The sequence below is a fragment of the Salarias fasciatus genome, chromosome 18 (genome assembly GCF_902148845.1).
Source record: "Salarias fasciatus chromosome 18, fSalaFa1.1, whole genome shotgun sequence".
Lineage (NCBI taxonomy): Eukaryota > Metazoa > Chordata > Actinopteri > Blenniiformes > Blenniidae > Salarias > Salarias fasciatus.
This window is the reverse complement of record NC_043762.1, coordinates 6,516,454-6,529,719: the sequence shown is the minus strand read 5'-3', so window position 1 is coordinate 6,529,719 and position 13,266 is coordinate 6,516,454. Positions and strand designations below refer to the sequence as shown.

At 46.6% G+C, this 13,266-nt stretch overlaps 1 protein-coding gene across 1 annotated transcript in view; it reads right to left on the bottom strand.

Moving 5' to 3' along the window:
• cacna1eb (calcium channel, voltage-dependent, R type, alpha 1E subunit b) overlaps positions 1 to 13,266 on the bottom strand; it is a 49,511-nt gene that overhangs the window by 18,941 nt on the left and 17,304 nt on the right. The window contains 15 exon segments of the mRNA XM_030114195.1: positions 1,506 to 1,573; positions 1,645 to 1,712; positions 2,451 to 2,568; positions 2,869 to 2,938; positions 3,088 to 3,219; positions 3,301 to 3,413; positions 3,883 to 3,995; positions 4,076 to 4,285; positions 4,522 to 4,602; positions 5,490 to 5,543; positions 7,946 to 8,061; positions 8,147 to 8,250; positions 8,328 to 8,518; positions 9,513 to 9,671; positions 12,920 to 13,023. Coding sequence (XP_029970055.1) covers positions 1,506 to 1,573; positions 1,645 to 1,712; positions 2,451 to 2,568; positions 2,869 to 2,938; positions 3,088 to 3,219; positions 3,301 to 3,413; positions 3,883 to 3,995; positions 4,076 to 4,285; positions 4,522 to 4,602; positions 5,490 to 5,543; positions 7,946 to 8,061; positions 8,147 to 8,250; positions 8,328 to 8,518; positions 9,513 to 9,671; positions 12,920 to 13,023 — 1,701 coding nt within the window.

Here is a 13,266-nt window from a genome sequence, read left to right as displayed (position 1 = left end):
ATTACAGCCTTTATATCGCTGAACATCCAGACGCAATGACCCTGCGAAAACAGACAGGACATTACAAGACCCAAAATATTCAAAACTATGCAAATGTTTTGAATAGCTACACTTTGAACTACCTTCTCAGATGACAATTTTAGGGATATTGAGCAGGTTTAATTTAAAGCTCATTCTGTCACGGCAGTGCTAGTTTTGTTACGTGGCGTCTCGTGAAAATATTACTGACGATCCAGGATGGAGCCGTACAGACGGGAGCCTGGGAGTATAAACTGAGGGCTGAGAAAAACCAAAAATCTGTTACGTCACAAGAGCAAAATGCTCACATTTGAGTCCTGGGACTCTAAATTAGTCCAAAGCTGACGGAGGGTCCTCGATTGCAGCATTTTGATCTGTGCCACGTAACAAGTGTACAACAAGACAACATGATGGAGCCAGAAAAAAACACAGTAATACACATCAATTCAGCGTCAGCAGCTGCAACACTTACAGGACTAACACTCAAATATGTCACAGACGAATGATACATTCACTGACCTGCTCACAGCGCAGGAAAATACACATACAAGAGGATTTATATCAGCATTTTGACTTTCCTGCGCATTAGGTTTTGTCACAGACCACAGACTAGTGACAACAGCTGACATACTGAGACTATTTATAAAGATAACAAAAATAATGCCAAAGAGATCGAACATTAGCTGTGAAACTCAATCTTAACTAGTCCAAATGAAATACGGAAACATTTGAAAACATTTAACAAAAAAGGCTTTCGGAAATTCAGTCTATAAATCAACTTCAAACTATTCCAAAATCAGGCAGTGAACCAACTTCGAACCAGTCCAAACATTCTCTTAACCAACTTCAAACCAGTCCAAAACCAGTCTCTAAACCACCTTCAAGTCAAAACACATTTTTTTAAACCAACTTCAAACCATTCCACACCAGGCAATAAACTAATTTTAAATGAGTCCAAATCCAGGCTCTAAAGCCTCAAAACATTCCAAACCAGTCAATAAACCAACTTCAATTCAGTCAATTAACCAACTAAAATTCAGTCAATAAACCAACTTCAAACCAGTCCAACTCAGTAAATAAACTAACTTCAGTCCATAACCAGTCAACACCAGCTTGAAAACAATCTAAACCATCTTCAAACCAGTTTATATCTTATCCCAATAAATTCCTGTCTGTAAACCAGCTGAAAATCAATCCTAAAAAAAAAGTTCTAATTAGTCACAGACCAGCTTCAGAACAATTTCTAAACCAGCTTTCTTAGTGAGGTAAAAGTTTCTGTATCGAGTAACTAATTACTTTTTGGATGTTCTGCAACTTTTAATAAGGTTAAAAGTAACTTTTGATGCCCCAGAACAATAAAGTTACCGCTTTATTAACTAGTAACTGCAAGAGATTACTTGTGGTAACTGAGGCTCTGCACTGAGAGAGGCTTCAGAGCTGTGAGCACTTCAGGCGCCTCTTCAGGAGTCGGAAAAAAGGAAACTTACTCAGATATGAGGCCGTCTCTCCCTCGGGCGTACCTCTGGTTGAAGAACTCCTCTTCCTCCTCTTCATCCTGACAGTGACACACGGGAAACACACACTCAGCGCCTGAACACACACGTCAAGGCTGACGCCAGAACTGACCTTGGTCAGTTCCTGAGCATTGGCCAGGTTGTCCACAGCGATGGCCAAGAAGACGTTCAGCAGCGTGTCTGTGAGGAGCTAGATAAGGACGAATACAGCCGAAGGTAGGAGACATCTCCTCGAAGGAGACGGTGAAGGAGACGGTAAAGGAGACATTAAAGGATACAGTGAAGGAGACAGTTAAGGAGACAGGGAAGGAGACAGTGAAGGAGACAGTGAAGGAGACAGTGAAGGAGACATTGAAGGAGACATTGAAGGAGACAGTGAAGGAGACATTGAAGGAGACAGTGAAGGAGACAGTGAAGGAGACAGGGAAGGAGACAGTGAAGGAGACAGGGAAGGAGACATTGAAGGAGACAGTGAAGGAGACGGTAAAGGAGACATTGAAGGAGACTGAAGGAGATGGTGAAGGACACACTGAAGGACACACTGAGGGAGACGGTGAAGGAGACAGTGAAGGAGACATTGAAGGAGACAGGGAAGTAGACAGGGAAGGAGACAGGGAAGGAGACATTGAAGGAGACAGGGAAGGAGACAGGGAAGGAGACAGTGAAGGAGACGGTAAAGGAGACATTGAAGGAGACTGAAGGAGATGGTGAAGGACACACTGAAGGACACACTGAGGGAGACGGTGAAGGAGACGGTAAACTCAGGGAAACAAATGAAAAAAGGCGCTTCGATAGTATCTGAAACGATTCTGGACTGGATTTCTTACTTTTTGACCTGACTGAGGACTTTGTCATGATTGGGACACCCAGTGGACGGTGGACACGCAGCTCTCTGGTCTCTCAGTAAACAAAGGATACAGTTTCCAAACAGCGTGAGCACAATGAAGTAGATGGACGACCACATGCCGTACTGCACGCCGCCCTGAGAGCGAATCCCGTTGTACATCACCTCGTTCCAGTCCTCACCTGTCAGGATCTGCGCACAACACTCAGCGTCAGGAGGAGGAGGAGAGGAGGAGGAGGAAGAGGAGAAGAGGAGGAGGAGGAGGAGAGGAGGAGGAGCAGAGCTCCTTCTCAGGGCATCACTCCATCTCCTCACAGCAGCTCTCCTCACTGCTTCACATTGTCTCCCATTCATGCGCTCATATGCGCGGCGGGCTGTGTGGGCGACGGCGGAGGCCGGGGGCGGAGAGCCAGAGATGTTTAATCTGCGCTCGGGGTGAGAAATCTCCCAGAGTGCAATGTGTCAGAGCGAGGGGATCTGTGGGAGCCAAACCTGAAACACTGTCATGATGGCAGCTGGAAACGTGTCAAAGTTGGTGGGAGTGTAATCTTCAAAGATGAACCTGAGGGGAGAACGAGAGAAAGAAAGGAAGGAAACAGGGTCAGATAGGAACGGCGAGGAGGAGGAGGAGGAGGAGGGGGAGGGGGAGGAAGAGCAGGCTATTTCCATCACTTCCTGTCTTCTCCATCACCGTTCAGGACGGTGCCTCACCTTCCTCCGAACAGCTGCATCCCCAGCAGGGCGAACACCACGATGAAGAGGAAGAGGAGGAAGAGCAGGCTGATGATGGACTTCATGGAGCTCATGAGGGACACCACCAGGTTCCTGAGGGACGCCCAGTACCTGCAGCGGACACACAAACAGCGCCTCCGGCTCCTGAGCCGCTCCCCGCCGGCGGTGCGGCGTTCCCGGTGTCCCACTTACTTGGTGATCTTGAAGATCCTCAGCAGGCGCAGCGCTCGCAGCACGCTGATCCCGAACGACATGCCGGGTCGGAAGAAGCCCCACACCACCTCGAAGATGCTCCCGACGATGACCTGAGAGGTCACAGGGCCACAGCTGTGACCTCTCAGGTCAAAAGGACAACAATCTCTTCATGAAGGCAAATTTTAATGATGCAAAACCCAGTGAGACGTCTTTAAAAACTCTCCTCTATCTGTCGTAATCTGCACGTTTTTCCAAACTTTCCCTGACAGCATGGCTTCGAGGCTAGTGCCAGTTAGCTAGCTGTAATAGCAGCATCCAACATGTTGTGTTGTGTCGCTGCTCTGAAGGAATTTGCTAAAAATTCAGTGTCTTCTTCGATATTTTGACCATTTCTGTGGCTGCTTGGCGGGTCGGATTGGAGCCTCTCGCAGATCTAGGTGGTTTTTGCATAAGGAGGAGAAGTTATGTATTTATTGGTGTCGGAGTTCAAATCCTTCAGTTTGCACCAGAAATCCGATCCAGACTTCTTGTTGGTGAAATCTCGAGGAAGAGGAAGAGGAAGAGGAAGAAGGAACTCACTGCACAGTCGAAACAGTTGAAGGATGAGTGAAAGTAGAGCCGGAAGCCCAGACCGTAGATCTTCAGGAACATCTCAGCCAGGAACAGCCCCAAGAAGACAAACTCTGCATAGTCTGCGGATCAGAGGAGGGCAGGTGAGAAAGCTCCCGGACGCTCGGCGAGCCCGTCGGCAGAGAGCCCGCCTCAAACCCACAGAGGAAGATGGTGAGCCAGTCGGGCTGGTTGTGGTGCACGATGGCCACACAGATGGTGTTGAGCGCCACCAGGCTGAGCACCATCAGGTAGAAGGTGTCCGTCTTCACCATGCGGCGGATGGAGATCCGCAGCATGCGCTCTTTACGGCGCAGGTAGGCGGCCGGGCCGCGGCGGCCGCTGCGGAAGTTCATCCTGGACCGCGACATGCCTGAAGGTTCACACAGGGGGGGGGGAGGAATGAATGATGACAGCTGGGGATTACAGTTGCTTCCAGTGACAAGTGTTCAGTAAATTATTCAAAAATCAGTGTTACAAGTTACTACAGGTCAAAAACAAACAAGTATTAAGAGTAATGAGCGAGTCAGTCTGACTGACTTACTGGTTAAGCTAGGCTGATGCTAGTGGAGGAAGATGCTCTATAATCCTGAATGGTTCTTTACTCACTGGCTGTCGACGTGTCGGTGTATTTTTCGTCTCCCGGCGCTCCTCTCCGTGCTCCCGTCTTCTTACTCGCTCTCTTCAACACTGAAAACCAAAAAAAAGAAAAAAAAAGGAATTGGCACAAACCTGAAGTTTATAAAAGGCTGGGACATTTTGTGGAATAAACCTGAAACCTCAGACACAAGAACAGCAACAACAACAATTGAATGGAACATTTAAAACTACTGTTCAAAACAAAACAGGAGTCTGAACAGCAAAACAACTCAACAAGAAAGTTCAAACAACAACCTCTAGCAGGCTGGTTTTTGAACACGGGCCTTATGTTTGACACCCCTGATCTATGGTAAAAAAAACAAACAAACAAACAAAAACAAAAAAAAAAACCTCTTTCTAAGATTCTGAAGAGCCACAGAAATCTGTGAATGAAAACCACCGCATGGACTCAGAGACACTCGTGAAAACCGTCGTCAGTGGATGCCTGTGATCGTCCACCGTCTGTGAGCAGTCCAGCACCCTGAAGCCTGCGTCTGCGTCCACATCCGGCTGGATTCCAGTCAGACTCTGGATGATAATCCGTCCTGACCTCCCAGCGTCGCTTTATTCACACACTAAACCTCCCAACTTTTCCTGACGCTCAGCTCAAATCGTGACTTCGGGAGAAACATCCCGACTGTTGATGAACTTCACCGGTTCTTATGTAAACTGACAGCTCAGAGTCAGGAAACAATGACACACACACGCACACACACACACGCACAGTGACAGTGGGTTATATATAAAGTATACTCTGCCTATATTTATCACAGGCAGATCAGCTGGTAATGTAACAGTAATGTAAGCACTGTTGCTATGGTAACCGGCGGTTGAGTGCCGGTTGTTGCTGTGTTAGATGTCGACGGGAACAAAGTCGTCTCGGCGTTTCTCATGCTGGACGGAGGTGTTACGAGCCGAAGGTGCGACGGTGAACTTACCGTCTAACGCAGATCTCCCTGAATTTTTATTCTCCTCCGCCAGCATCACTTCCTCTGCAGCGGGAGAGAAAGCAGAGGTCACACACACACACACACACACACCAAACACACACACTCACACTGAAGACAAGAAAAAAGTCAGAATGTGTGTTTTTCCTCGTCGGAGGGCGAGACGCCGTCCTGCTGACCTGGTCGGGCTGCTCTCGGGTTTGATGGATTATTTTTGTTGAGAATCTCCTGAAATGGACTCAGAGACGTGCTCGGAAAAATCTAATGACTTCTGATTTGATTCCTTTTTAAATAACCTCAAATGAAAGAATTTCATTAAAAAAAAATAAGTATGAATCAGCGGAATATTAAACACTTTGCCAAAGAGAAATGAAAAAGACCAAATCTGAGAAGTGTGAAGCAGAAGTGTGGCTTGATGTCATTATTTTCACAAGTTCCAGAAATCCAGCTATTTATTCACATATTCTGGACTTTCATCCATTCACCGTCGGTTTGGGAGAACCGCGAAGAAACGTTGATGAGAGGTGTTTTTAAAAAGAGCAAAGCTCCGTTTCCTCCAGCAGGTCGAACACTCAGTGGAGCCCCGTCCGTTACTGACACCGAGGCGCCGTGGTTAAATACCGTAACGCGGTTCAAAAGGCTGCTGGTCGTCAGTAACGGGAAGCTGAAGGTTCAGCTGCTCACCTCTCTGATCTGCTTTCTCTACATTTCACGGCGCTTTGGATTTTAGAAGCCTTGTTTGCTTTTTTTTCAAGTGTCACCGTTCATCTGAGGGTCGAGTCGTTCCAGGATGTCTGCAAACATTTTGACGAGCCGAGGCCAAACTGCTGCGCCGGCTGAACGGAGAGGCAGCCATGACCTCCTTTACAGGCGCAGCTCTACTCTCTCTCTCTATCTCACACTCTCCCTCTCGCTTCCCACTCTCTCCCACAGCCTCACACACTCCGCCGCGTGTGTGTGCGCAGATTTAAGTCAGTGAGTCAGTATCACCTTTTTCTCACCCTCTGCTTGCGTGGGAGAGGCCCGATGCAGATCGCCATTACAGCACTGTGTGTTTGTGAAACTCAGCTCAGCTACTCGGCAGTAAATCCAAAACTCTGACTGCAGAGGAGAGGTTCACCCCATCGCTGCTTCACGGCAAAAACCGAAGGAATCCTTCTCGATTTTCACAGAACGAATCTCTCTCTGAGCTTTAAGTCACCTCAATGATCAATAGAAAGAAACAGAGGGAGGGTTGTTTGTTTGGATGCTCACACAGATTAGCTTTGTACCGGAGATTTTTTAAAAAGAGAAGGGAGTGCTACACACTGCACAGCCACATGGGGGCGTCCTCTCATGTAAACAACAATTCAGGGGGATTTTTAATAAAATGTGTTGTTTAAAAACTCATTTCTATGAATTAATTAAACATTATTAAAGCCATTAAACAAATGGCTGAGTCCATTACTGAGTGTAAAAATAACACCGTGAAAGGATTCATCTGGTTTTTGCTTCTAACTTTCAGTCTTTATTTTCACGGTTTGGTATTTTTTGCCTCTAACTTTTTATCTTCTCTCAGACTTATCATCTTTATTGTCGGCTTTTATCTTCATTCTTCATATTCCTATCTGGATGTCAGTGGAGGAAGATGCTCTATAAGCTGGATGTTAGTTTAACTTTCTTCTACGGTTATTTGTCTGTTTCCTCACCTTTTCCTCTTAAATCTGGAGGTTTTGTTGGCCTAATGAGACGAGCATCTGACAGACGGAGTGAGACATCTTGCCAACCTTTCCCGAGGTGGTCTGAGTGATGAGAATCGGTGCGGTAGGAGCAGTCTGACAGGTGACTGTTTCTGATGGGTGACATTTAGCTGATGGTGTGACAGTTAGCTGATGAGGCACAGTTAGCTGACATTGTGACAGTTAGCTCTCAGTGTAACAGTTAGCTGATGTGTGACAGTTAGCTGACAGGTGACAGTTAGCTGATGGTGTGACAGTAGGCTGACGGATGACAGCTGTCGGATGACAGTTAGCTGATGGGTGACAGTTAGCTGACGAGGCACAGTTAGCTGACATTGTGACAGTTAGCTGATGGTGTGACAGTTAGGTGATGGTGTGACAGTTAGCTGAGGGGTGACAGTTAGCTGACAGGTGACAGTTAGCTGATGGTGTGACAGTTAGCTGACGGATGACAGCTGTCGGATGACAGTTAGCTGAGGGGTGACAGTTAGCTGATGGGTGACAGCTGGTGGATGACAGCTGACAAGGTACAGTTAGCTGACAGTGTGACAGTTAGTTGACGAGGCACAGTTAGCTGACAGTGTGACAGTTAGCTGATGTGTGACAGGTAGGTGATGGTGTGACAGTTAGCTGTCCGTGTGCCAGTTAGCTGAGGGGTGACAGTAATCTGACGGGTGACAGTTAACTGACGGTGTGATCTGGGTGTGAGGCTGCTGTGTGGACCAGTACCTGCCCTGTCTATCCAGGCTCTGTAGCCGTTCAGCTCTCGCTCCACCTGCTGCTGTCGACGCAGCTTCATGAAGGCTCGCCGGTTCTCCACTCGCTCCCTCTCTTTGGCAAACTCTCTGGAAAAATAAAAACAACAGGAAACCATCGTCTTAATGCTCAATCAGGAGACAACAGGAGTCAAAGAGCGGGAGACGGACTCACCCGGACAGGACTCCCAGCACCAGGTTCAGGACGAAGAAGGAGCCGATGATGATGAGGGGAATGAAGTACATCCAGTTCCACATGGTTCCCAGAGCGTCATTGGTCTGAAACAGAAGACACGACTGTCAGCCGCCGTCGAGTTTCACCCGAGGAGCCCGTCGGTCTGGACGCCCCGGCTCACGTTGTAGAGCACGGCCGTCCATCCCTCCATGGTGATGCACTGGAAGACGGTGAGCACGGCGAACAGGATGTTGTCGAACTGCGTGATGCCATTGTTGGGTCCGCTCCAGGTGTTGTTACAGTCGTACTTCTCGGGACATTTCCTCACGCCGCACGCAAACTCCAGCTCTGAAGAGTCCACCGTCTCGTTGTCTGAAAGAATGAAACTCGTCCGTCAGACAGAATCAGAGTTCAGAGTCACACACACTCTTTTTGAGGAGGTGGAGCCATTTTCTGGATTTTCCTTTCGAGCTACCAGCTCATTTATTACATCAGGAAGAACGTAAGAATGGAAAAGATGCCTGGTCCAACACTGCCACCACAGAAGCAGCTTGTTCTTGTTCTTTTGTGCTCATCAATTGTTTCTGTGATGATCCAACATGCAGTTTGATATAAAAACACGAAACGTCGCCTACATTCTCCGAACCACAGTCTCATTAAATGTGAAATTCTGAAGTTTCATTCTTCACGCTGAAGGTTTATTTCTCCTGCTGGGATCTTATTCAGGGTTTACATGTCATTTCATGTTGGCTGATGACAGTAAATGCTGTGGTGTGGCCTGTGATTACAGAGTAGCTGTTGACTAATTAAGCAGCAGCTAAATCAGCCAGAAACAACTTTAATAATACGTCTGAGCTGGAGACAGAGCACTCAGGAGGCTTTAGTCTGCTAAACTCAGATCCTCACAGCCGCAAACACTCAGTGACAAACAGGGTTCAACAGATTGTCACAGAAAATTATTCACTGATTAAAGTTACTTCGATAAAACGTTGGTTACACTCAAGATCCCAGTATAATCACAATTCACAACAATCCCCTAAATCGGAATTAAATATCCACCTGAACTGGAAAAAGCAAGGCGCAGAAGAAATATAGGGGCCTGAAGACAGAGGAAGATGCTCTGTAATCTGGATGTTTGAGGAGGAAGATGCTCTGTATTCCCGCTGTTCATGCTTCTTGAAAGAATTAAGTACATGTTGTGGATTAACTGTGACCTTGGAAGCGAATCAGCTGCTTATTCAACATTTTCCTTCAGTTCCTCCATTAGACCAAGTCTGAGGGAACCCTTTCAAAGCCCAGCCAGATCACAGCCCTTCATGGAGCCCAGACTGACCCAGACTACCAATCCCAGAGGAGCGGCTCTTACTGAGGATGTCGACTGACGGCAGGCATTTGTTGTTGAGCTTCCCGCTGTAGAACTCCAGCCCGATGATGGCGAACATGAGGATGGCGAAGAACAAGAGGAGGCCGATCTGGAGCAGCGGGATCATGGCCTTCATGATGGACTTCAGCACGATCTGCAGGCCTGAAAGCACCGGTCACAGCTTCATATAGCACCGAGTAAAATGGCCTTCCGGAGCGCAGAAAAAAAGCACAGCCACACATTTTCACTTTGACCTCCTGAAGAGAGCCAAACGAAGTGTTAACAACAGCCTAAAAACAATGAGTCAAAAACACCGAGGCTGCTCTTAAAACCGCCAACTGCTGCGCCGCTGAGTCTGACGCAGCAGCAACCAACAAATGTTCAGTTTTCCTTCTTATGAAAGAGAGCAGAGAACATCAAATTAACATCGACCGTTTACCTCAATGAGGTGAAAACAGAGTTCTGATCTTTGACAAAACATCCAGCAGAGCTACCAAGAGTCAGTTCGTCCTGAGGGGTTCGCGGGAGTCAACAAGTAGAACCAGCTGCTACTGACAATCATGAAGATTCAACCAGAGTCTCTGCGGATTTCCATTAAAAGAGTCACCGACAGTTGCCATGGCAACGTCCAGGCTGTTTTCAAGAGAAAACACCTTCTTTGTATTTTCATTTCAGAAAAGTTTCACATTTCCACGGCAACAGCAGAAGCACTGAAAACAATGGAGTTCAGCATGTTGGGCCACGAGAAAACAATACAGGTTAACAATGGAGAACACAGAGAACAATAAAGTCTAAAGCAGTGGTCCCCAAACTACGGCCCATGGGCCGGATTTGGCCCGCCTCCACATTTGGCACGGCCCCCCCCCAGAGGGCCGGGCTCACACTGGATGCGGTGCAGCTCCAGTCCCGACACGGCAACTAACCAGCAGTCATTCAAGTCAACATGGCGGCTCACACCAGCCAGGGTGCGGCTGCGGTCCGGCTCCGGCGAAGCTACAGAACCGGTCCGGCGGTCCGGCTCCGGCGAAGCTACAGAACTGGTCCGGCGGTCCAGCTCCGGCGAAGCTACAGAACGGCGGTCCGGAGAAGGATCCTATTTTACCACACGCCCTGCCGCGTCAGTCTGAACAGAAGCAAGTCTGGTGCCTGATGGGAAGTAGATACGTGTTCCAAAGTAAGTAATTTCAAAATAAAATCTATGTTGTGTTTTTGCCTTAACATCAGTTTTTTTTTTGTATTCTTGCAGCAGGATACACAGCAATAAATGTGATCTAAACATTATATGCATTAGAAGAAAGAACTTTTTGGGCTAAGTCATCGTAGGAAAGTCAAATGACAACAAAATTGTACAAAAAATTACTTTTATGACCGGAGCGGCTCTGTGTTGCCAGTAGAGTTACCAACCGTTCCTTGAAAAACGGAATCGTTCCGTATTTGGATGTAAAAGTGTGCGTTCCGTATTGAGCTGAAAAGGAACGCACTTTGTTCCGTATTTTTGTGAGAGTCAAAACGTGAGCAATGGAACTTGGGCTTTTTTATGAAAACTTACGGTAAATTGTTCACCGGCTCTCTGACGTTCTGTGGCCAATGAGCTGACAAACATGGCTTGACAACACATCTCATTGGTCAAAAAAAGACCGTTCCCAGGAGGCTACGGCAGCTCATTGGCCAATACTCAGTTTCGTCACAGAGCGCATGGGAAGAAGTAAATGAAAACATTAAAGCAGCGCAGCATGGCTTCCATAGACATGTAAGTTTGTGCCGTTTACATATCGTTTATGTCATGTTTAGTTCATTGATGTGTGTCTGCTGCTGCAGACTGTGGAGTGTTTTCAGTTTAGAAACGGAACCTTGTTGGTTTTTCTGTTCAGAAGGTTTTTCAGTTTTGATTTTACACTTTTTTAGTTGAAAATAAAAAAAAGAACATGTTAAAATCCAGAAGAGACAGCAGCTGTTTGATGTTATTTTGCACATTTAGCAATAGATATAGAATAAAATAGAATAGAAGACTTCATTAATCTCACAGTGGAGAAATGTACAGGTGTATAGGCTGATGGAACACACAGCGGGGTGCAAAAGTAATGAATGGTGCAATAATTAACAAGTTATAGTGCAAATCATAGTAGGATTGATGACAGAAGCTAAAGACAATGAAGATCTAACTGTATGTACAACCTGAGTCTTAAAAATATAACAGGAAATATATAATATATACAATATAGACAATACAATATGCAATATATGATGCAATATATAACTATACATTATGATATAATATGTACAATATGCTTTAGCAGAGTGAATGGATGACAAAGTGTCGCTGAATTTCTTAAAGGGGGGTGCAGGATATTATAATGTCCAGGATTATTGCACATATTCCACACAGTAGAATTGTACAGTCTGACAGCGGTGGGGATGAGAGACCTGTGGTAGCTCCTTCCTGCACTGAGGGTCTCTGTCGGCCTCTGAAGGAGCTGCTGAGCTCCTGTACCGTCCGGTGCAGTGGCTGAGAGCTGCTGTCCATGATGATGATACTTGAATGATAACTGTCTCACTGTAGGCCTCAAATACAAACAGATCAAGCTGATCATGAGTTATTGCAGTCTTGCCACTGTAGGTGTAATGCAGTAGCCTCATGTGTTTTTATAGTCTGTAATAGGTATAATTGTGGCAAAATGATGTTAGATATGTGTTTTTCACCCCCCAAAAACCCAGTTTCTTTCAGCTGCCCGCGATAGGTGTTCCTCATTTCAATCTCTGGGAGGTGGCAACCCTAGTTGCCAGATTGGGTGGGTTTCTGCCAAATCATGGTTCTTTTGACCATGACAAGTGGTTTTAAATGGGTATGTGTTTGTGACGTGTTTTTTATGATGCAAATACGGTTTTTACGGTTTTAAAGTGCATTTTCTACAGAGGTGGAGGTTTGGGCTGTTTTACACACTTTTTCTGTTCCAAACTGACCCTGGCCCCCCCATCAGAGAAGGGAAAAGTTATGTGGCCCTCACAGGAAAAAGTTTGGGGACCCCTGCTCTAAAGAACAATACACTCCTCGAACGATTAACAATGGAGAACACGAAGAACATGGAGAACCCACTCTAAACATTAACAATGGAGAACACAAAGAGCAATACCCTCAAAACAAGAAGGTGAGGACTTACAGAAGGTTCCACATTGGGAGCCAAAAAACTGTATTTTCAGTGGATTCAGCACTGTTGTTGTGTAAACAGACACCTGAAATGCTACGAAAGTTTTACTTTTTCACTTCATATCACCGTGTAAACAGACCCTCAATGTCCTTAACATGATAAAGAGAGAGAGAAACCAGGAAGTGAGCGTCACGTGACGAGTCCGTCTCTGCTTATGAAGCCTTCCGAGTGGAGCAGACTGGTTTTAAGGACAGTGGAACTCACTGGGGATCCCAGAGACCAGCTTCAGGGGCCTCAGCACTCGAACCGCCCTCAGGGTCCGCAGGTCCACCGGGATGTTCATGTGAGCTCCGGCTGTGGCCAGGATGCTGCAGGACACACACACACACACACACACACAGAGGAAAGTTGTTTGTTCATTCACTGCTGACAGCCGTCATTATGCGCAGCAGCCTAAACAGAAGAAAGACGTTCGGGTTGAAACGCAGACGGCACAGAAGAAAGATCCATGAGCAACTCAACCCGCTACGAAAGCCCTCTTCTTCCACCACATGAATGCTTTTCTCCACACCGTCTGCAAAAACTGCTTTCAAAAATAGACGAAGGCCGAC